This window comes from Zalophus californianus, chromosome 5 (assembly GCF_009762305.2).
Source record: "Zalophus californianus isolate mZalCal1 chromosome 5, mZalCal1.pri.v2, whole genome shotgun sequence".
Taxonomy (NCBI): Eukaryota; Metazoa; Chordata; class Mammalia; order Carnivora; family Otariidae; genus Zalophus; species Zalophus californianus.
In genome coordinates this window covers 95148684-95171398 of record NC_045599.1, presented here as the reverse complement: position 1 = coordinate 95171398, position 22715 = coordinate 95148684, and the positions used below count along the sequence as shown (strand labels likewise).

General features: G+C 41.0%; 1 protein-coding gene across 1 annotated transcript in view; it reads left to right on the top strand.

The window, feature by feature from the left end:
• The window catches only part of DOCK2 (dedicator of cytokinesis 2), a 407160-nt gene that overhangs the window by 9246 nt on the left and 375199 nt on the right, over positions 1-22715 (top strand). The window contains exons 2-5 of the mRNA XM_027605817.2: positions 11326-11409; positions 20164-20204; positions 21269-21324; positions 21808-21904. Of these exons, the coding sequence (XP_027461618.1) occupies positions 11326-11409; positions 20164-20204; positions 21269-21324; positions 21808-21904 (278 nt within the window). The remainder of the gene's footprint in view (positions 1-11325; positions 11410-20163; positions 20205-21268; positions 21325-21807; positions 21905-22715) is intronic.

Sequence of the window (22715 nt, the reverse complement as noted above, 5' to 3'; positions counted from 1 at the left end):
GTGATAGAGAGTTGGGGGGGTGGGCAGAGGGAGAGGGAGAAGCAGGTTCTCCACTGAACAGGGAGCCTGATGTGGGGCTCCATCTCATGCCCCTGGGATCATGACCTGAGCTGAAGGCAGATGCTTAACCGACTGAATCCAGGAATCCCAAGAAAAGTGTTTTTTTAAGATTTAGTTATTTATTTTAGAGAGAGTGCAAGAGAGAGAGTGTGTGCACAAGCAGGGGACGGGGCAGAGGGAGAGGGCGAGAATCTTATGCAGACTCTGCACTGAGTATGGAGTCCAATGTGGGGCTCAACCTCATGACCCTGAGACTATGACCTGAACCTAAATCAAGAGGTGGACTCAACCAATTGAGCCACCCTAGCACCCCAAGAAAACTGTTTTTATTGTTTATTCATATCAATTAAATTTAATAAGCCCGTGCTAAGTGATGGTCCTGAGCTGCTCCTGATAAAATACAGTCCTTGCCCTCAGGAAGCTTAAAACCCAGTAGTAATCTCTCTTTCTTCTTTTTGCTTGAGGCAGCAAACAACACTGTTATTACTACTAATGTCCCCATTTCACAGGTTGGGCATGGGTGCATCTTTTGTTTCATGTTACCATAGCTCTGCCATCACCCTTATATTTCCTTGCAGCCTCATGTTGAATTATTTGGCTCTTCCATAGAATGTCAACTCCATGATGGCAAGACAATGTCTCTTGTTCTTCTCCAGCACAGAGCAGGTGCTCGATTAGTAATTGTTCATTGGGTGGATGGCTGGATGGGAGGGTGGATGGCTGAGTGTGTTGGATAAGTGTGTAGATGAATGAGTGGGTGGGGGATGGGGATGGGGAGGTGACAGGGGTTGGAGGTTTTCACTTTCTGGTGGCCTCATAAGATTCAGATGGACTGAATTGCCCCATCTTGCCTTCATCTCCTCAACCCTAACCCTTCGCTGTCAGGAGGCTGAGTCCTATGAGAGCAGCACAGCAATAAATGGGGTGTTCTTGAACTTTTCCCCCAATATCTGGACCCTATAGTTGGCCACTGCCCCAAACCCCACCATTCTCACCCTGGGACTCTATTCACATGGTCCAGCTTTCCCTTACTAGGACTGTGTACACATCAAGGTAATTTCCCCTCCCTCTTCCCTGCCCTTACCACATTTTTCTCCACCCACCTCCTCTGGGGCTCCCACTCCGTTTCTTCCCCTTGCCCTCTCTCTCCCACTCTCTCTCCCCACTCCTCTCCCCCTCCCTCTCTTTCCAGTCTCACTTCCTTCATGGGGCCCCTCTTGATCTCTCTCCTCTGAGAGTCCACAGCTGCTATGACCAACAGCTGAGCCCTTTACTTTTAAGACATTTCTTGTTTCTTGTGGGTTAATTTTGTCTATTCAACTAGATTTCACAAAATCTCCAGGACAGCAGGATCCATCCCCTCTCACCTTACTTTTCTAACATGCAGGATCCAGCAAAGTGCCCAACACTCCCTGCAATAGAGGTGAGGGGCTGAAGAAATTAGCCCTTGATTTCATCATAAAGCCACTCTTCCAACTCTAGCATGTGAATGCGTGAACTCGTGTGTGAGTGCGTGTGTGTAACTATAGCAGCACTGTAAAGGAAAGATTGAATCCCATCATGATATTTTAGAGCAGTACTTATCAACTTTGACACTGTTGACATTTGGGGCCAGATACTTCTTTGTTATGGGGCTGTTCTGTGCATTGTAGGATGTTTAGCTGCATCCCTGACTTTTACCAGCAAGATGCCAGGAGCTCCTTCACTTTGCCCCCCCTCCCCCGAAAATGTCTCCAGACATTGGTAAATGTTCATTTGGGGCAAAACTGTCCTTAGTTGAGAATCACTGTTTTAGAGAACTCATGGCAATTCCAACTTTCTCTTGTTGGTGGGCATGTCACTCTGACTCACTAAAAACTGAGTACAGTTGTATGCAGTTTGGCTCCCTCCTGGCTATGTCAATCTGGACTAGTCACTCAATCTTACACTACCTCAATTTCCTCATCTGTAAAATGGAGATGACAATAATTGTACCCAAGAATTATGGTGAGGATTACATAGGTGGGTAAAGCCCTTGGAATAGTGTCTGGTACACAGAAATGCCTCAGTACAGAGAAAGCCTCTCCAGGGCTGTGGAGGAGCACCTCCTCCTTGGTTACCTCAGTCTGTGATTCTCCCACCTTATTCTCTACTGACTTACACTGGATGTGAGCTCCAGCCTTGCTGCTGGAAGCTTCTGCTGGGTCATCACAGTTGCCCTCCCTGATGCAACATCAGGATGTTGCCTTGGTGCTGAGCCTGTCAATGCCTTGCCCAGAGAGTTCAGGCAAACTGTTTGTGCATTTTCAATGAGTGTGTTTCACTTGAATTGAAAGCTAGCTCAGTTCCCCCCTAGAGTAGAGACCCTCCAAAGCCCAGCTCAGAGACTAGAGAAGTGAGCTTCAGGCAATTGAATTCTTTTTCTCCATTATTGTTTTTGTTTCTCAGATGCATCAACTTGTCCAAACTCTATTAACACTTGTTATTTGCTGAAGCTTTTGTTTTCAAACATGTCAGCAAAGAGCAGGGCCCCAGACGAGGTATGAATCCATCCTAAAGATCACAGGGCACTTGATGGCTACAATCAAAATTGGCAACCAAGCTGGGTCAGCATCTCCTGAAGTAGTCTCAAGAAATTCAAGAAAGAGTTTAGCCAGAAGAAGGGGCATACTTGCCCTTTGTGTTCACATCCCTTCAGTTCAACAAGTATTTATTAAAGCTCAGTAAATATTGATTGAACTTCTACTGTGGGCCTGATGCTATTCTCAGCACTGGAAATTTATTGGTAACAAGGCAGACTGTCTTCACCCTCACTGATGCTGGAAAAGAGAGGAAATGTACAAGTATAGTATATGTGTATATACTATATATATGTGTGTACTTATACACATATATGTGTATATATATGTATATATATATATATATATATATATATATATATATACACACACTAAGTATATATCCAGTATACACACACATACACACCTACATATATACAGACATACACACAAACATGCAATAATTTATAACATCAGAAATGGGCTAGTAAGGGAAGCAAGAACTTTGGACTCTGATCTGGGCTTGAATCCGCTTTTTACCACTTTCTAGCTGTGTGGTGATGGGCAAGTTTCTTTATCTCTCTTTGAGTTTCTCATATGTTACATGAGAGTAATACCTTGGAGGAGTACTGTGAAGATGAAAGGAGGTGATACTTGTAGGATGCTAGGGATTTTATCTGTCTCATCTGTCACTGTCATCCCAGTACCCAGAATAGTAACTAGATGCACAAATGAGTATCTATTGAAAATCATATATGCTTCGTACATAATATATGCCCAATAAGCATTTACCATTTTGGGGGGTGGCAAGCAGTGTGTACAATCAATTGATCTATCTAAGTTATGAGGTGGATAAGTTTTTACCCTCCCTGTGTCTCTGTTTCCTCGTCTATAAATCCAAGAGAAACATTGTACTTATCTTCTAACATTGCACAAACTACAGAGACCCCACTCTAGTTGTTTCTATGAACTTTGTGCTATAACAGTGGTGTTTACTTTTTCCTTATTTCTCTCAATTTGGGTTCCTGATGAGCAGTGTATCTCAATGTTCACATAGAATTGGTGACTAATCAGTGGATTCTATTTCTAGGGTTGTTGGAGGTCTCACCTGTCTCAAAGTAGCTGCTTCCACTGGCTTGCCAACCTGGATTTCCAACATGAGAGTTCTCATTGGGTTTAATGAGCTCAGATAGCTTTAGTACTTTCAACATGCCTTTGGTCCTCAGCTATAAGTATTTTGGTCTGAGTGGATGTGTAGGTAACTAACTGCTGCCTTGGTTCCTGAGTATAGTATTTTGATACAGGGAGAGGTCAAATCCTTCATTGGGATGTGTCAATATTCTCTAGTGTTTGGAGACCTTATATGAAAGAGGAAGCTAGAACTGTTGTCTCTGGGAATCCTGCCACCTGCCACTTGTCTATCTTCCTTGGGTGGGCATGAATAGGGTGGAGCAGAATATGATTTCAGTGATTTTTACTTATTTTTTGTCCTATATCTTCCTCATGTTTATCTGCCCCTTTCATCCGTCATTCAAAAGTTGACAGTGGTTAGGCCTACAAGGAATAGGGAAGAAGGTGATCGGTTTTTACACTGGTCAGAAATAACTCAAATGAGGATCATAGATAAGCAATCAAACTTTAGCAAACAGTGGCATTCTGGTTCAAAGTTTCCTGTTAGTCATTTAGAAAACTTAACAGAATTGGGTATTGGTATGCAAAGCCACTTCCTTTGTCAGTCATGTCTGCTTTTCCCCAAATGGAGCCTTAAAAACAGAGGCCCTTATGCAAAGGCAGAAATACATTTATAAATTAAACAGCAACATCAGTTACTTTCATTTTCATAAAATGTGAATCTTTGGAATGAATATAGACCTTCATGTTGAATACCGGGCTTCAAGATCTGTCCAAGACATCTTCTTAAGTTGATTGATTGGAACTTACCTACCTGACAGAGCTGGAGGAAGCAAGGAAGAGATTCCTAAGGAAAGATGGGGAGGAGACAGGAAACAAAACACAGTCTTTCCCCACCTTCTAAATGTCTGATGGACAGACCCAATTTGCTAGTGCTTCAGAGGCCAACTCATAGATGGTTTTCTTCTGTTGGAAACCTCAGTTGCCTCCTTGGCCCTGCCCAGGCCTGTGACAGGCATGTTCTTAGCCAGATTTCTGGGGTTGGAGGAAGCAGGGAGTGGAGAGTCTGAGTTAGGGCATCAGCAAGGTGGAGTGTGTCCAAATATCAGCAGCCTGTGTGGGGACAGGGTTTGAAATCAGGCCAAGTGTAAAGGGAATGAAGAAATATGCTCTGTTTATGCAGGAGAAGAGATTCTTGAGTCCCCTGAGGGCCTTCTCAAGGTTTGCTTTCGAACAAAGGATTAATTTTATTTAGTGTTGACCAACAGTGTCATTTGTTGCAAACTGCAGGGAGGTAGATTTAAAGGTAACCTAAAGAAGAGCTCTGAAGGAGTTCTTCTGAATAGATTGCTTTAGGAGGTTTTATAATGCTAATAAAGAGAAAAATGACTACCGTTTATTGAGGACTTACTATGGCCTGAGTCATATGGCGCAAGTCAAGCTGTTTGTGTCTTAACCTCAGCTGAGCTTCTTAAGGACCCTGCAAATTAGGCACAATCATCTCCTCCATTCTATAGTTGTGGAAAATGAGGCTCAGGGAGGTGAAGTTGCTGCTCAGGCAGGCTTTCCACTGGCCCTTCCAGTGATTTTTGTGGATTACAAAAAAACACCCCTCCCATTGCCAGAGAAGATGTAGGTCTTGTAAGTAGATCACAGGTTGGGTACTAACCTTCAGTGCTCTCTTGCCTGGGTAGCCTGGTACAAGGCAAAGCCTGTATATCACATGCTATGGCTCTGGGTTTGAGGCCAGAGCCAACAAAGAGTAGAACTGGGCTCAGGAGCCACATCTCTCTGACTCCAGATAGACTCTTGGCTCCAAAGCTTTATCGTCTCTCAGGACGGAGACTTTATTATGAATACCTACGAAGACTAGTTGGTCTCTTGGTGAAAGGGCTGATTTGTATAGGTGTTTGGACTAAATAGCCTGTAAGTTTCCTCCTTTTCCCTTAGAGAATGCGGCAAGACTGAAGCATGAAGCAGGGTCTGGTGAATACCTGAATAGTGCCATCTAGGTTTTGGGGAGGGGCAGGGTGGGGCAGGGTGGGGGCAACAGGTATAGAGAATGAGCAAGGCATAGGGCTGGGTTTGAGTCCTGGCTCTGTGACTTACCACTAACAGGGTAAGGGAAGATTTTGGGTGAGCCACTCAAACCCTCTGAATCTTATTTTCCTCATCTATAAAATGGGGACAGTAGCTACTTCATGTAGTAGTTGTAAAGACAACATGAGAGGGCCACTGAGAATATGCTTCTCTGGGACACAGTGAAGCAACATTATAAATACCTCTTGTTTATGTTTGAGGACGGTTCTGATCTCATTTCTTCTTGAAGGCCCCTCTTCACTGATATGATTATTGCTTTCACTCCATCCATAAGTTTTGGTAAGGTTGTGTTTTCATTTTAATTTGTCTCAAAATATTTTCTAATTTCTAATCTAATTTCCCTTGTGAGTTCTTCTTTGATCCCTCGTTGCTTAAGAGTATGTTGTTTACAGGGCGCCTGGGTGGCTCAGTTGGTTAAGCATCTGACTCTTGATCTCAGCTCAGGTCATGATCTCAGTGTCATGAATTTGAGCCCTGCGCTGAGCTCTATCCTGAGCATGGAGCCTACTTAAGAAAAAAAAAAAAGTGTATGTTATTTACACATAGTTGTGAATTTTCCAGTTTTATTTCTGTTATTCATTTCTAGCTTTGTTCCTTTGTGGCTGGAAAAGTTATTTTGTATGATTTCAGTATTTTTCATGTACTGAGATATGTTTTGTGGCCTAACATATGGGCTATTCTAGAGAATGTTTTATGTGCACTTGAGAAGAATGTGCATTCTACTGCTGTAGGATGGAGTCTTTTGTATATGTCTGTTAGGTCTGGTTATTTATAGTGTGGCTCAGGTCCTCTATTTTTTTACTGATTTTATTCCTACTTGTTCTATTCATTATTGATAGTGGGATATTGAAGTGTCTGATTATTATTGTCGAAGTGCCTAGTTCTCCTTTTAATTGTGTCAGTGTTTGTTTCATACATTTTGGTGCTGTGTTATTAGGGATATATGTTCATAATTGTTATATGTTCTTGGTGTATTGACCCTTTTGCCAATATATAACGCTCTTTTTTGTCTCTTGTAACACTTTTGACTTAAAGTCTGTTTTGTCTAATATTACTATATCCACTATAGTGCTCTTTTTGTTACCATGTGCATGGAACATTTTTTCTTTCACTTTGAACTTGTGTCTTGGATCTAAAGTGAGTCTTTTGTAGATAACATATGGTTGGATCATAGTGGGTTTTTTGTTTTTGGTGGTGGTGGTGTTTTATAACCCTTTCTGTCAATCTCTGCCTTTTGTCAGGACGGTTTAATTCATTTACATTTGATGTAAACACCCATAAAGAAGGATTTACTTCTAACATTTTGCTATTTGTTTTCTATATATCTTACATGTTTTTCTGTTCCTCAATTCTTCATTACTACCTTCTTTTATGTTTAATTGATTTTTTTCTAGTTTGCTGATTTGATTCCTTTCTCATTTACTTTTCTCTGTTTTTTTTTTTTTTGGTTATTTTCTTAGGAACTAATCTGGGGTTCACAATTAACATCTTACAATAATAACAATGTATTTTGAGTTAATACTAACTTAGCTTCAATAGTATACAAAATATCTGCTTCTGTACAAATCTCTCTCTCCCCGTTTGTTGTTGTTGTCACACATTACATTTTTATACATGATGTACCCGTTATTGTAGATTTATAATTATTGTTTTATGCATTTGTCTTTCTAATTGTCTATTAGCAATGGGCCTCTCTTTCTGTTTATCTCTTAACTTACTCATTTTTGAAGGATAATTTTGTGAGAGATAGAATGCTTGGTTGAGGTTTTTGTTTTTTCCTTTTAGCACTTAAATATGTCATCCCACTGCCTTCTAGCCTCTGTGGTTTCTGAAGAGAAATCATTTATTAATTTTATTGAGGAGTCTTTGTACATGATGAGTTGCTTCTCTCTTGCAGTTTTTTAGTTTCTCTCTTTGTCTTTGGTTTTTGACAGTTTGATAATTATGTCTTAATGTGGATATCTTTGTGTTTATTTTGCTCAGATCTCACTGAGCTTTTTGGGTTTGTAAATTCATGTCTTCCATCAGATGGAAGTTTCTGGCCATTATTTTTTCAAATATTCTTTCTGTTCCTTTATCTCTCTTTCCTCTAATTATGGAACTCTCCTTATGTGAAGTTGGTGTGCTTGATAGTCCCACAGGTCACTTAGGTCTTGTTCATTTTTCTTTATTCTTTTTTCTTTTTGTTTTGCAGTCTGGCTGATCTCAATTGACCTACTTTCGAGGTTATTGATTCTTTCTTCTGCCTGCTCAAGTCTGCTATTGAGTCTCTCTAATGAATTTTTCACATTTGTTATTGTACTTTTTAGCTACAGAATTTCTGTTTTATTAGTTTGTCATTTCTATCTATTTAATAATATTCTCTGTATTATGAAACATTAATCTTTTGGTTTTACTTAGTTCTTTGCCCATAGTTTCCTTTAGCTAGTTCAGCATATTTAAGACAATCAATTTAAAATCTTTTTCTCAAATCCAATGTCTATCCTTCTGTGGGGAATTTCTATTATTTTCTTTTTGTTCTCTTGTAAATGGGCCATTCTTTCTTTCTTTTTTTTCATGTCTCATAATTTCATGTTGCAAACTGGATATCTTGAATATTATAATGTGCTAACTCAGATGTCAAATTCTCCTCTTTGCCAGGACTGGTTGTAGCTGCTTAGTATAGGCTGTAGTAGTTTGTCTGTCTAGTGACTTTTCTGAAGTATTTTTGTGAAGACTGGTCACTTAAATCTCCAAATGCCTGGAGTTTAAAGAAAAAAGTCTGGTGTTTGTAGCTGGACTCTATGTATGGGTAGGGGCATACCTTTAACATGTAGCCCGACCACTTGCAAGTCTGCCTTAGCCTGCATTTCCTGCCATCATGGAGCTTGAAGGTCAATCAGAGTTGAGAGTTTAGGACTTCCTCCCATCCTTTCTTAGCATGTGTCCAGATCCATGCATAGCCTTCTAGATCCCCTGGTATCTGGGGGTATTGTATATTCAAGATTTATCCATGTTGTAGCAGCTATCAGTACTTTGTTCCTTTTTGTGGCTGAAGAATATTCCATTGTATAGATAGACCATCTTTTGTTTATATGTATGCTAGCAGATGAAAGGCTGAAGGGTGTTAGTTAAGCAGAGGAGTGATATAATCCCATTGCACTGACTATTGCTCTTGCTGCTGTGTGGAGATTGGATGGAAGGAGGTAGAGCACATGTGGAAAGGCCCATGAAAAGACTATTGCTCTGTGTCTCTAGTCCCAGTGGTCTCCAAACCAAATAGAGGCTTGCTGCGGATGAATCATGTGACCAAACAGGGCAGAAGGTAGATTGAACTAAATGAGAGGAAGCCTGAGTCTTCCTGGTAGTCTCACCATTGACTCAATTAATTTCCTCTCCTCTTGGTCCTCCAAAGCGTAAATAATAAATAATAATAAAGGGCAAGCTCATAGCTCTAGTCCTTTAGGGAGCCCACAGACAGATCAAAACAGACAACTACAGTTTCTTGGAACAAGGTCCTCTCTGCTCCCTCTGGCTCTAGAAACCCACACAAAGGACGTGGAATATGATTTTCAAAACTGCCACTGAAATGGGGAGTAGAGAGTGGGACAGGAATAAGTTAAAATGCCACAAAGCTTTACCAGGTTTCAATTCCCTTTTTCTTGATTAAGCATTTGCTTGATTGCTATAAACTATTGACCGTTTTCCAGAGTTCTGATAAAGTTGATTCTGAGAGCTTTTGTCAGATTTTTCATTGCTTCTTTAGAAGGACAGGCACTTGGAGTTCCTTACTCTGCCATTTTTGCTGAAGTCACCCAAAGAAGACTTTTTGAATGCATTTTGTTTTGTTGACATATGAGGAAACTGAGGACCATTGGGAGAGGGAGTGAACTGAGTTGCTACACTTACTACCACATGGATGTATTTTGAGAACATTGTGCTAAGTGAAAGAAGCCAGTCACAAAAGACCACATATTATATGATGCTATGTATATACAATGCCTAGAATAAGCATATCTGTAGAGATGGAAAGTAGATTAGTGGCCACTTGGGGCTGGGGGAGCTTTGTGAGGTGATGAGATTGTTCTAAAATTAATCGTGGTGATGTCTTCACAACTCTGTGAATAAATCATTGAATTATCCACTTTAAATGGGCAAATTGTATCTCAATAAAGCTATTCCCAAATAAATAAATAAATAAAATCCTTCCAGCTTCCCATTCTCTTGGAATAAAGCCCGAATCCATCTGTTTGACTTGGTCCCTACCTCTTCAGCCTCATCTTGTGTCACCCTCTCAACTTTTATCATACTCCATCCCTAGCAGTTTCTTTTGACGGTCTCTGCATATGCCAAGTGTCTTCCTTCCTTAGGGCCTTTGTACCTACTGTTCCCTCTTCCTGAAATGCCCCACCCTTGTCTCCATAGCTGACCTGCTCAAATACTTCATGTATCAGCTCAGGTAGGCCTTCCCTAAGTTCCCCAACAAAAGTTGATGTGCTTATAACTCTCTACCTGGCCCTATTGTTTTCTCTTTCACATGTCTTATATTTTGTAAACTTATATTTATTTCTGTGTTCACCAAAAGAGCAAGATCAGTGCCTGGCTTGTGCCTGGCACATCATACCCCTTTACTGAATGTCTGCTGCATGAATGAATGATGGCAACATTCTAGGATCATACTGTCCTCCTCCTTAAGAGTCTTTCCTTAAATAAAACCACATGCATTGTGCCCTATTCTGTTCTTGAAAACCTCCCAAGCTGGTGGTTCCATTTTAGCCTTTGGAAAGTAGGTTGCATCCCTAATCTGGATGAACAATATGACCTGGTCCCCACTGAGTGAGTGATGCTGAACAGGGCCTGTGCCTTGCAACGATATGTCATGATCATATGTTCTAAGGGGTTAGCAGAGGCTCTGACAGCACAAGGAGAGACTCTGAATGTTCATCGCCAACTACTGTTCCTCAGGGACTGATAATAGAAATGGGAAGACAGGGCACGCCCTTGAATGTTAGGCTGTTGTCACCAGGAAGGAGTAACTGGGGAGCAGCAAGTAGCTCATCATAGTCGTTGAGAATATGGAAGTTAGATACTGATTTTCCTGTCACTTCCTGGCCTGAAGACTTTGACCAAGACTTAGCACCTCTGTTTGGCATCTGTAAAATGGGATTGCAGTTTATACCTCACAGGGTTGCTGTTAGAATGGAATGAGATGTGCAGAGCACATGCCTGGTGCACTGGGAGAGGTCAACCTATGGTAGATGATATCAATAACCTCCTTGTCATGCAGACTGGAGTGCAAGACCTGTGCTGGGAGGAGTCAGGTTTGGTTAATGAGTAGGGGCCTTTAGCAGCTGGGCTAGCCCTTCATTGACTCCTGTGGTAGGCAGTGGGTTTCTGCTTTGGTCTTATTAACCCCTGTAGGCTGCATGGGTGTCAGGTAAATTCAGGGACAGCAAGGAGGAGCAGTGATTCTCAGTATCCAGAGGTCTCACCATGCTGCCCCTCTCTTGTTTCTCAGCCATATACAACTTCCAGGGGAATGGAGCCCCCCAGCTCTCCCTGCAGATTGGTGATGTGGTACGAATACAGGAGACCTGCGGAGGTGAGTCACGGATGCCTGGCCCCCTGGCTGATGGTGTTGGGACATCAGTAGTATACACCTAGCACCTCCAGCCCTCTCCTGGAACCTGCAAATGTGTGTGGTCTGTTATGCATTTTGATAATATTAGCAATTAGAATTTACTGAAAATAATGCTTTGTTATTTTAAGAATTTATGCTTAGTAGCAAAGGCCTGACTTTTGGGGTTTGATGTTTGTTGTGCTGTCCATTTATCATAGCCATGGGGCTATTTGGGCCTGTGACATGCACCTTCTTTCTTAGTATTAATACTAATAAGATTATAAAGGGAAATCAGCACTATTAGGGTTTTGAAGAGCTCAGTAAATTATACCCTTGATTCTAAAAGGACTGCTATGCACAACTGTGTGGTATGGGCACTATACCTGGTCCTGGGAGCAGTGCTCACACCCTGCATCAAGCTGGGAGCCCTGTCTTGGGCAAAGTGGAATCTCTTTCTTCCCATAGAGGTTCCATCCTCTTGTGAAGCCAAATGTCTATTGGGCTGTGTTCACCCATGGTGGTGGGGTTGGTAAGGGTGCTTTTTAAAATTTGCGCAAAAGCTAATGGCCTTGGATCCATAAGTCAGGGCATTATAAATCAATATATCACCTATGTCACTGATAAAATTGATACTGGGAGCATGGCTTGGGTATAAGAGCCAAATGAACTTGCCAATATGTCAGCCACAGTCAGGCAGGCTCTCCCAGTCCTCACTGGCAGAGCAGGGCCTCCAGAAGTCTCCCCCTCCCCGGGCCTGCCTCTACTCATACTGTGTGGAGAGCATATGTCCTTCCTGTAGCTGGACAGAGCAAGAAGCAAGGAAGAAATGAGTGGACTGGGGCGCCTGAGTGGCTCAGTCTGTTAAGCGTCTGCCTTTGGCTCTGGTCATGATCCTGGAGTTCCGGGATGGAGCCCCACATGGGGCTCCCTGCTCAGCGGGGAATCTGCTTCTCCTTCTGCCCCTCACCCTGCTCATGCTCTCCCTCTCTCTCTCACACTCTCTGTCTCTCTCTGAAATAAATCAATAAAATTATATATATATATAAAAAGAAATGAGTGGACTGAGCACCCAGGCACATCCCTCCCTCCGAGCTAATCCCTTAGGTTAGAGAGCTCTTGTGCTGGGACAGGAGTGAGGGGTGGACAGGAAGCAGGCTTGTTGCTGTGAAGGAGGCCCCTTCCAGGGAAATAGCCAGCCAGAGGAAAGGAGGTTGCTTACAGAACTAGCCGTGTTTAGATTCTTACTTATACTGGGGGCACTATGCTAACTTCCTTATAACATGTTAGTCTGGGCACTCCTCATGGCAACCCACAGGACAGGTCTTATCCCCAGTGCCAGATCAGCTATGTGTAACTTCCAAGGCAATTCTGCAGATCGACGCACACACATACACACACATACACAAGCAGACACATACACACATGCAAACATAAACACACAGAGGCATGTTCATATATATACACATATACAAACACATGTATACAAGCAGACACAGGGCATGCAAACCAAAAAACAAACAAGCAGAAGAGCTTTTGTGAGGGGGAAAGTATTTGACATCTGATATCTCAAAACAGCTTTAAAGGAGTCATCATGGGAGAAAGGAGAACGCTGTTCACCTTCCTTACATTTATCTTATCCTTTGGTACTATTGTTATTTTGGGTTGTATATGAGGTGAAACGATGCACTTTTTAGTGTCCAGGCCCCTAAAAATCCCAGTCTGGCCCTATGCAAACCTTTTACACACAGAGTGAATGAGGCTGGGGCAGGAAGGAAGAGATATGGTTCCAAACACCCAGCCCCCTTGCCTCAGTGCAGCCCATCTTTTACAAAGATCCCATTCTACCCAGTGGCAAATAAGCAAACTGTAAGTATCTAACAGGGGCAAAGAGTGGAAATATCAACAGCATGACCACTCTCCTCAGTGTCTCTTAGGTGCTGCTGAATGCAAATTCTGAGAAACAGGCATGAGGCCTCATGTCTGCAAGTGAGGAATCAAGACTCAGGGAAGAGAAATGACTCACTGAGGGTCACACAGGGAGCATGGTTGTGTATCCCTCCCTATGCATGCAAGCCCACACTCTTTCTTCTACCCTGTGCCTACCAAGACAGTGCCTACTGTCGGCGAGTATTTGTGTTCTGCATTTTGAGATTCAGACATGTATATTCCTCTTCATTTCATGTGATTTTCCTGGGGAAAGAACTTGTGGGCAGTGAACTGACCACACAGGTTGCCTAGTCAGAGCCTTCTGTTACTTTCACCTGGCCTGGTACCTGACCTTCAGAAAGGCCACACTCGCTGACTTGAGCCGCTTTTATTTGCCTTTGGGATTAGCGTCCTTGTTACTAACTTCTTCGGTTCTGGTTTTCCATTTTAATTCTATTTTATTAGTTTTATTTTAATGTATCCTTGTAATAAGTGGCCACAATGCCTTTCTGGAAAGAGCTGGGCATATTAATTTAGTGAGTGATCACCAATTTGTGAATATTTTGAAAATACATATTCAATGTTCAGAAGTCTGTTAACATGATTCTATTTATCTGAAGCGTTGGTATACAAAACAGCGGACTTATCATGCCTACACCCATATCTGTATGGAGTTTTTTTTAATTTAATTTTATTATGTTATGTTAATCACCATACATTACATCATTAGTTTTTGATGTAGTGTTCCATGATTCATTTTTTGCATATAACACCCAGTGCTCCATTCAATACATGCCCTCTTTAATACCCATCACCGGGCTAACCCATCCCCCCACCCCCCTCCCCTCTAGAACCCTCAGTTTGTTTCTCAGAGTCCATCGTCTCTCATGGTTCATCTCCCCCTCTGATCCCCACCCCCTTCATTATACGGAGTTTTAACTGAAATTTATGGACCCTAAGATTTCCCTGAGGGCCTCGGACAGCTACAGGCTCTGAGATCAGGCCTGGTATTGTCTGCTTTGCCGATGGGGAGTTCTGCCTATTATTCTGGTTGAAAACCTGTTACCAGCAAATATAAAAAAGTGAAAACCACAGTGTTAGTCAAAAATGAGTCAGGATGGTGTAATAAGAACTTGGGTGTGCCCATAAAACCCTTTTGCAGAAACCTACTTGAAAAATAAAATCCAGCCAATTGAGAGATGAATCAAAATTTAAAAATACAGGAATTAAAAAGCTGTGATAAAAGTAAATAGTGGTGAGCATTGAGTCTAAATGAATCAGTTTATAGAGATTGATATTAAAAGTCACAATATTTATGATTACAAAAATGTTACTGTTAGGAAAGTGGACAATATAAAAAAACAAATAAAATCGAGAAGAGAGGAGTAGAAGGGAATAGATTAACTTTATGATGTTATCATAATAGAGAGTTGGTCAATATCAATTAGAAATAAAATATTACAATTAAAAAATCATAATCACTTCAATCTTTTAATGCTTTTCATAACTATTTTTATTTTAAAGGAGTTTTTAGGAAATCTCTTTTATAAAAAAGAAACATTTATTTATCTTATTTTATTTTTAAGTTTTTATTTAAATTACAGTTAACATACATACAGTATTAGTTTCAGGTATACAATATAGTGATTCAACACATCCATAAAACACCCTGTGTTCATTGTAACAAGTGCATTCCTTAATCCCCACCACCTATTTCACCCATCCCCCTATCCACCCTGGTGACCATGAGTTTGTTCTCTAGAGTGAAGAGTCTATTTCTTGGTTTGTCTTTCTCTCTCTGTTTTTTCCCTTTGCTCATTTGTTTTGTTTCTTAAATTCCACATGAGTGAAATCATATGGTATTTCTCTCACTGACTTACTTCCCTTAACATAATGCTCTCTGGTTCCATTTATGTCTTTGCAAATGGCATGATTTCATTCTTTTTATGGCTGAGTAATATTCTATTACATATATATATATGTATATATATATACCACATCTTCTTTATCCATTTATCCATTGCTGGACACTTGGGCTGTTTCCATAATTTGGTTATTGTAGATAATGCTGTTGTAAACATCAGGGAGGATGTATCCCTTTGAATTAGCATTTTTGTATTCTTTGAGTAAATACCTAGTAGTTCAGTTGTTGAATCGTAGGGTAGTTCTATTTTTAACTTTTTGAGGAGCCTCCATACTGTTCTCCAGTATGGCTGTACCACCAGTCTGTATTCCCACCAGCAGAGCATGAGGGTTCCCCTAAAGAAATATTTAATCAAAATTTCAACATTTCCTTCAATTTCACTTCATTTCTTTTCCTTCTATCAAATACAAATAAGATTAAGTTTGGTATTTGAGATTTTTATTTATGCAGTGTCTTTCTGCTGATTTTTATGAGTATTTTAAAAATCATATTTTATCTATTTATCCATCTGCCATCCTGTGTATATAAATATAAATGAAAAGTTGACTAAGATGATATTTAATAGTATTTTCCTTTTTCTGGGTAATGGGATTCAGGATAATTCTTTTAGCTCTTATATTTATATTTTTCTGCTTACTTTAAATTCTTTGTAACAGTCCATATCAATTTTAGACAAATACATAATATAGTCTTGAAGATTTGAAGCACCTATCTCCAGATATTAGCAATGATTAATTTTACGTGGTAGGAATATGAGTAGTTGTTATCTTATTCTTTGTACTTTTCAATAGTTTTTAAAGATTTTATTTATTTATTTATTTGCGAGAGAGAGAGAGAGAGAGAGAGAGAGAGAGAGAGAGAGAGAGAGAGAGAGCGTGAGCAGGGGGAGTGGCAGAAGGAGAAGTAGACTTCCCACTGAGCAGGGAGCTAGACATGGGGCTCCATCCCAGGACCCTGGGATCATGACCTGAGCCGAAGGCAGACGCTTAACTGACTGAGCCACCCAGGCGCCCCCAGTAGTTTTTAAATCTTCCCCCTAAACAAACGAACAAACCAACCAAAAAAAGAGTGGAAAGACCGTGGACTTTCGAATCAGAAAGTTATTCTCTGCTCCACTACCCACTAGCTGGGTAGGTAGGCTTCAGTTTTCTCACCTGTGAAATGGGTTACCATTGCCTGTTCTTGGGCTTGTTATGAGGATAGTGTGAGAGAAAGTAAAGAAGCTGTCTAGCACCATGCCTAACTCTTAGGTGCTCTGTGTTGGCTAATTCCATTCTTCCCCCATTATACAGAGCTATATGGAGACTGGCAGGTATGTATATTTATAATACGGCCCAGAGAACCTGGAAGCTGGCCCTCTGATTGCCTGGAATGGGTGAGGCCAGCCCTTCCTTGCCTATACTAAATTTACTCATCTGGATGAATGAAGAAGGCAACACCTCACCTGGAACCTTAGACATGAATGAATTTCCTTTCACTAGACCTCATTTTGGTTAACTTTTTATTATAAAGATAATGTTTTGTTGTATTGAAAACTCAAATAGTTCAGAAGGATACCGGTTGTTACTAAGCCTTAGATATCCTAATGCTTATTTTTTGGTCCATAGTACATCTCTCAGGCTGCCTCTTTTACCCAGAGCCTGAATAAGCATTCTATGTTCTGATTTTAGATGTGCAAAATACATGTTTATTGAGCAGTCAGAACTCCTCATGGGGAGATAAACATAAAAAAATCACTGTGATTTTTCTTCAATCACTTTCTTCAGTCATATTTGGTTGATATCTTTCCTGATATTTAATGACATTTCACAAGAAGACTTCAATCCTATATCCAGTTTAATGCCACCCTTCCTTCTCCAGTTTAAACAAAGTTGGGGTGGGTAGGAGTTTGGGGTGCTTTCTTTCCAATTCTCTGTGTTCCTTGATCAAATAAGCCCAAAGATCAGCCAGTGCCCTGTATGGATAATCTTGTAGCTGGCAAATGAGATACCACATGTCCTTAGGAGTAAATCTCCTGGACCATACCCCCATGTTTGGATTTGGCTTAGGGGTGGGGAAGCTATACCAAGCACTCCTAAGGCAGCAACTACCACCTCCAAAGACCCCTCTGTTTCTTTGTCTCTCTCTCTCTCTCTCTCTTCTAATTACATAGACTGTGGTAGTGGGATGGTCTTTGGGGGTAGCCCTGCTTGTTTAGACTCTTCTTTATAAGCCCTTCAGAGGGAATGTCTGCTCCACCTTCAATTATTTGCTTCCCTTCTGGAACAACAGGGAAAGTTCCAGTCCACCTACAGATATATACACCTGTCTGGATCATGGGGGCTTACTCTTAGTAGGAAGACAATGGGGTTTCTGTACAGTGGTTCCCAGGGAGATTTTGAATTATGTTTACTAGTAAAATGAAACAAAGGTAAGGTATGAGGGAGGAGGCTGACCTTAGAAGCTTATGCTTTTTAAAGTAAGGCATAGCTTTTGTTGTTTCCTAGAAATGGGACCACACCATACATACCATTCTGAGACTTGCTTTTCTCAAAGATATCTGGAGCTCTTTCCAAGTTTCTAAGTGCATTACCTCATTCTTGGTTCAGCTGCAAAGAGCTCTGCAAGGAGAATTTTGGATCTACCGCTTGCTGAGTAGGGTATACTCAGAGCCATGTAGCAGCTTCTGGACCAACAACTCCATCGAGAGTGATCTAAGTTCTTTGCTTTTAGGGTAAGAGGGTGTCATTATGAGCACTTGACACGGTGTCTTTTTAAAGTGCCACTTTGCAGGGAGATGGCCCTTTGGGTCTGCTTTAGAGATAGGTCATGTGAAAGTAAAGTTTTCTTCTCTTCTGAATGAGGAGGTCAAATCATCAGTAAACTCCATTTTGTTAAGTTTGAAGCATGTTTCATTTACTTTGTTGTCATGGAAATATGTTGAAATGACTGAAAAAAATAACTGAAAAAAGCGATAGTATTCAAAATCTGTGGGTTCAGGAAATAAAATAGAAAATATGCATGACTTTCTTGGTTGTTGATGATGATAATTATTGATTTTTAAAAGAGAGAATGTACAGCACTTAGTGTACAGCTTTGCATACATTAGGTAATTAGTAAATGGTAGCTAGCAATATTCCAAAGATGTTTTTTTAGTTGGTGACATGATGTAGAACTGCAAACAAAGAAGTTGTTATAGTGCAAGGCTGTGGAGTGTCATCTCTGTGGGGTTAGATGCTTGGATTTAAATCTTAGTTACATTACCCACTAGCTGTGTGACCATGAGCAAGTTACTTAATCATTCTGTGCCTCTCTGTTTTCATTTGCAGAACTGAGGCAATAATAGTATCTACGTTAGAGGATTGTTGTGAAGATTAATTTATAATTTGAAAGAAACAAAACAAAAATTTTACCAGAATTCTTGACACACAGCAAGCACTCAGAAAGGATAAGTGCTATTGTTAGTGGTTAATTATTACCAGTAGTTATGGACAAATTATTAGAGGAGTGTAAACATAGAATGTGATGCTTTATGAAGTTGCCAGCACTGGAAGTATTCAGCTGGAAAGTAGCTTAGTGAGATCATGGGGATTCAGATATTGAGGGAAGGAAATATTAGGAAAGGACCATGCTCCTTCCTCCATCAGACAGGAAACACAGTATGATGGCTGCTTACATTGAAATCCTGACGCTGTCACTTATTAGTGTTACCCTGAGAAAGTTACTTAACTTTCTCTGCCTCAGGTAGGCCACTCTTGCAAAATGGGATAATTACAGTTCCTACCTCCTAGTTTGTATAAGGATTAAAAGACTCCATATATGATGAGTGCCTAGAACGGTACTTTATTCCAAACCTGAGATTCTTTCTCTCTGATCTCCATTCATTTCTCTGTTTTTTTTTTTCCCCTCTCCTTCCTTTTCTCCTTTTCTCCTTCCTTTCTTTCTGTTTCTCAAAATAGGAGCCACTGTGGGCCTCTGTTGCTTTAGAATTTTCTTTAGGACCTGACCTTCAAGCTGGCTCATGACTATGAAGGGTGACTTTGCATTTTAACTTGTTTGTTTGGGGGCTTGCACGTATGTCTGTTGAGAATATGTTTCGACAACAATCTGTCAGCCCAGTAATGAGGGTTTGCTAATGAGGCTCCTGACAGACGCTTTTTATTTACAAAGATGACAAATGCCACTACTTGGCTGTGCTTGAATCATTCCAAAGGCCAGTGGACTCATTATAGTCATCAATACTTGTTACACTGAGGCTCATTTTGTTCGAGGATGGTGTATAATTTGGACTTCTGTTAATTGAATCATTTTTGATGTTCTTGTGAAGGGAAGAACCTTATAAAATTCCTGTCCTTTTACCCATCTCTGAACTTATCTGTTTTGTAATGACTAACTTTTGCAAGTCACATATTAGACATCATTTGCTGCTGTTAAAACTGTGGGTATTATTTTAGGATGTTTGCCAGACTCCCTTAGCCTATCTAGGTCTGTAAGGCAGAGGTTGAAACATGCACATGAACACAGGACCCAGGCAAGTAATGGAAATAAGTGAAGGGCTGGGTGGAGGCTGGTGAGCTGGAGGCACCTGCCCTGTCTGATGGGAACAGCTGCCCTTCACCATAAGCCAACTGTGACCACCATCCCTGGGCCTCCTATTTTTTCAAAAGGAGGAAATTCATATCGGTATGTGAAACCCCTGTCTTTTTAGATGCTTTTTGGAGATGTTGGCAACAAATTCAACAGATTGTTGAAGCCTAGCCAGACTCGGATCTGTACCTAAGGTCTAAAGCACTTTGCGGTAGTTTCTTTGCTAGTTAAAAACAAACAGAACTACAATAACAACAACAACAAAACCAGCAATAAACTTGTAGGAATAGATAAGAGACCTGTTTATTTTCTCTTTGCAGATTGGTATAGGGGATACCTCCTAAAGCACAAAATGTTACAGGTAAGGCCAATCTGTTTTTATTTGAAACAATGTTAGGTGTCTTTGCCTGAGGCTGCAATCCCTTTGGGCAGTTATCTCCCACTATAGCTCCCCAGCACTTCTGTCTCATTTCTCCTTCCTTGCGTCCTGTGCTTTCCCACCTCTACACGTCGGCCCTTGCTGTGCCTCAACTCCCTTCCCCCTCAAGGCTCACCTCTGGAGCTCGACTTTTCCTGATATGACAATTACATATGATTTCTCCCTTCCTTGAGTGCATGTTTTATTTGCAATTTATCTTCTGCTGCCTTTCTCTAGAGTTGTGCGGTGGCATTCAGCATTGCCTCACCTCACAGAGACGAGTCCAGTCTCTGCCCTTGGGGAGTTCACTTGTTCCAACTCCATATTACACCATTGTCTCCATGAGAGCAGCCACGTGTTTTACTGGTCTTATTGTTTACGGTGTCTCGTGCAGAAGCGGATGTCTCCAGTGTGCACCCTGGTTAATTTATGAAGGAATTTCCAAGTAATTGATAAGCTTCTCTTGTTACCTGAGCCAAGCTTAGGGGGCAAGGAAATAAGACACTTCTTCCTTCCTCCCCGACATGTTGATTGGGAGGCATGATCCTACTCTGCTCTCCAAAGAACAATAAAATAAATCCAGGGGAAAATAGGTCTCATATCAAGATAGCCCATATGCAACCAAGGATGCTGTTTTGCTTTAGGACCTGATGTTCCAGCCATGACTGAAGGGTGACTGCTTTCCTGGCCTTGGGCAGGACAGGGGAGAGACAGAGCACCTTGTCTCATTTAGAGTGAGTCTTTTATGCTCTCCTGTCTTGTTCATCTGGAAGGATGAGTGTCCAAAATGGGACTGGAGCATCCTTGGGAATCCAGGGCTATTACGGAATCTAGAACAACTGGTGGAGAGCTGATGAGAAGTAGAAATAAGAGAATGAATTATTCCTGTAAAGTTTGAGGGTTTTACCAGTCAATGTTTTTTGGGAAAAACCATGAGGGCCTGGGGTCAGTTATTTCTGTAAGGATATGTCATTTTATTTTATCTTATCTTATTTTATTCCCAACAGGGCATTTTCCCTAAATCCTTTATCCACATCAAGGAAGTGACAGTGGAGAAAAGAAGGTATTTGTCATTCTTCACCAGACCTGACCCTCCCATGGCTCACAGATGTCTCTGTCCTATCTACTTTGACAGCCTGACTTGGCAGATGTGAATCAGCTGATCCCCCTTCTCCGTGCCCACGTTTATTTGTGTGTCCTCCTTTCCTCATGCAATGGAAGATCTAATCCACATTGATTCTGTTCAGATCTGGGGTATTAGGAAGTTTGGAGAGTCAAACTTTTCACTGGCAGCTGCCTTTGAACTATATTAAAGTCAATTAATCCTGAATAATGAGCTTGAAGGGCCCACCCCAGTGAAGTAGGACATTAAAAAGGAAGTTCTTTGCATTTGCATAACATAATTGGTGTGGCTATTGGAGGCGGTTTAGTGTCCTGCCAGCAAGGCCCCTCTCAGCAGCTGCAGCTTAATGCAAATTTGCCAGCATTTTATCTTGTTAGCACCTGGGTCTCAATTTCACACAATTTTGTCTCCCACCTTAAATAGAAATATCGAGAACATCATTCCTGCAGAAATTCCTCTGGCACAAGAAGTGACAACGACACTTTGGGAATGGGGCAGCATCTGGAAACAGCTCTACGTGGTGAGACCCAGAACCCTGCTCCCTGGGATGGAAGCTTCCTGAGGTCTTTGCTTTGGTTCAGATTTGGAATTCAGCCATGAACAGGGCAGGCCAAGGTAGCTCCCGTGACATAGTAGGACAAACAGTATGAGTATATCGAGGTCCAGAGAAGTTAGGTAACTTTCTCAAAGCCACACAGTGAGCTTGTGACCCAGCCATAATACATGGGGATCTGATGTGATCCTTCAGTTTTAAAACTAGTGCAAAAAGTTTTGTTAAAAAATAAAGCTTCCTGTCATGAGACTCCACATTATAATAAACCCTGGGGATTTTGATCTGGTAGTCTGCTGACAGTACCTGGAAAAACACCATTCTAATATATTAATTAACTTAATTAATTAATTAACGGCTATTGTCCTTAGATCTATGAGGAAGCTTTGACCCTGGAAAAACAAAGAGCACATTTTGTATGTGTTTTCCCTGTATTGAAGCAAATCTAATTTTAAATCCTCCTTTGATGCTTCTAAAGCTCCTAATGAAAGCAATTAGCTAAGAAAACCATTAAGCTGAGAGTGAAAATGTCAACCAAGTCTTACTGCATCTCTGTTACAGCACTGTGCACACCTGCTGGTGTACACACGCTATTTGTAGACTTAACTTTTATGGTCATAAATGTCGACTCCCATGTGGATACTTCATAATATATGGTAATTGGCCCATCCAATTCTATAAAAGTTTCCCAAAAGTTGTTAGGAAAGTTTAGGGGGAAAACAGTAACTTGAAGCTCAACTGGTTTAAGTATTCATCTCCACTACCCCCCCTTTTTTTTAAA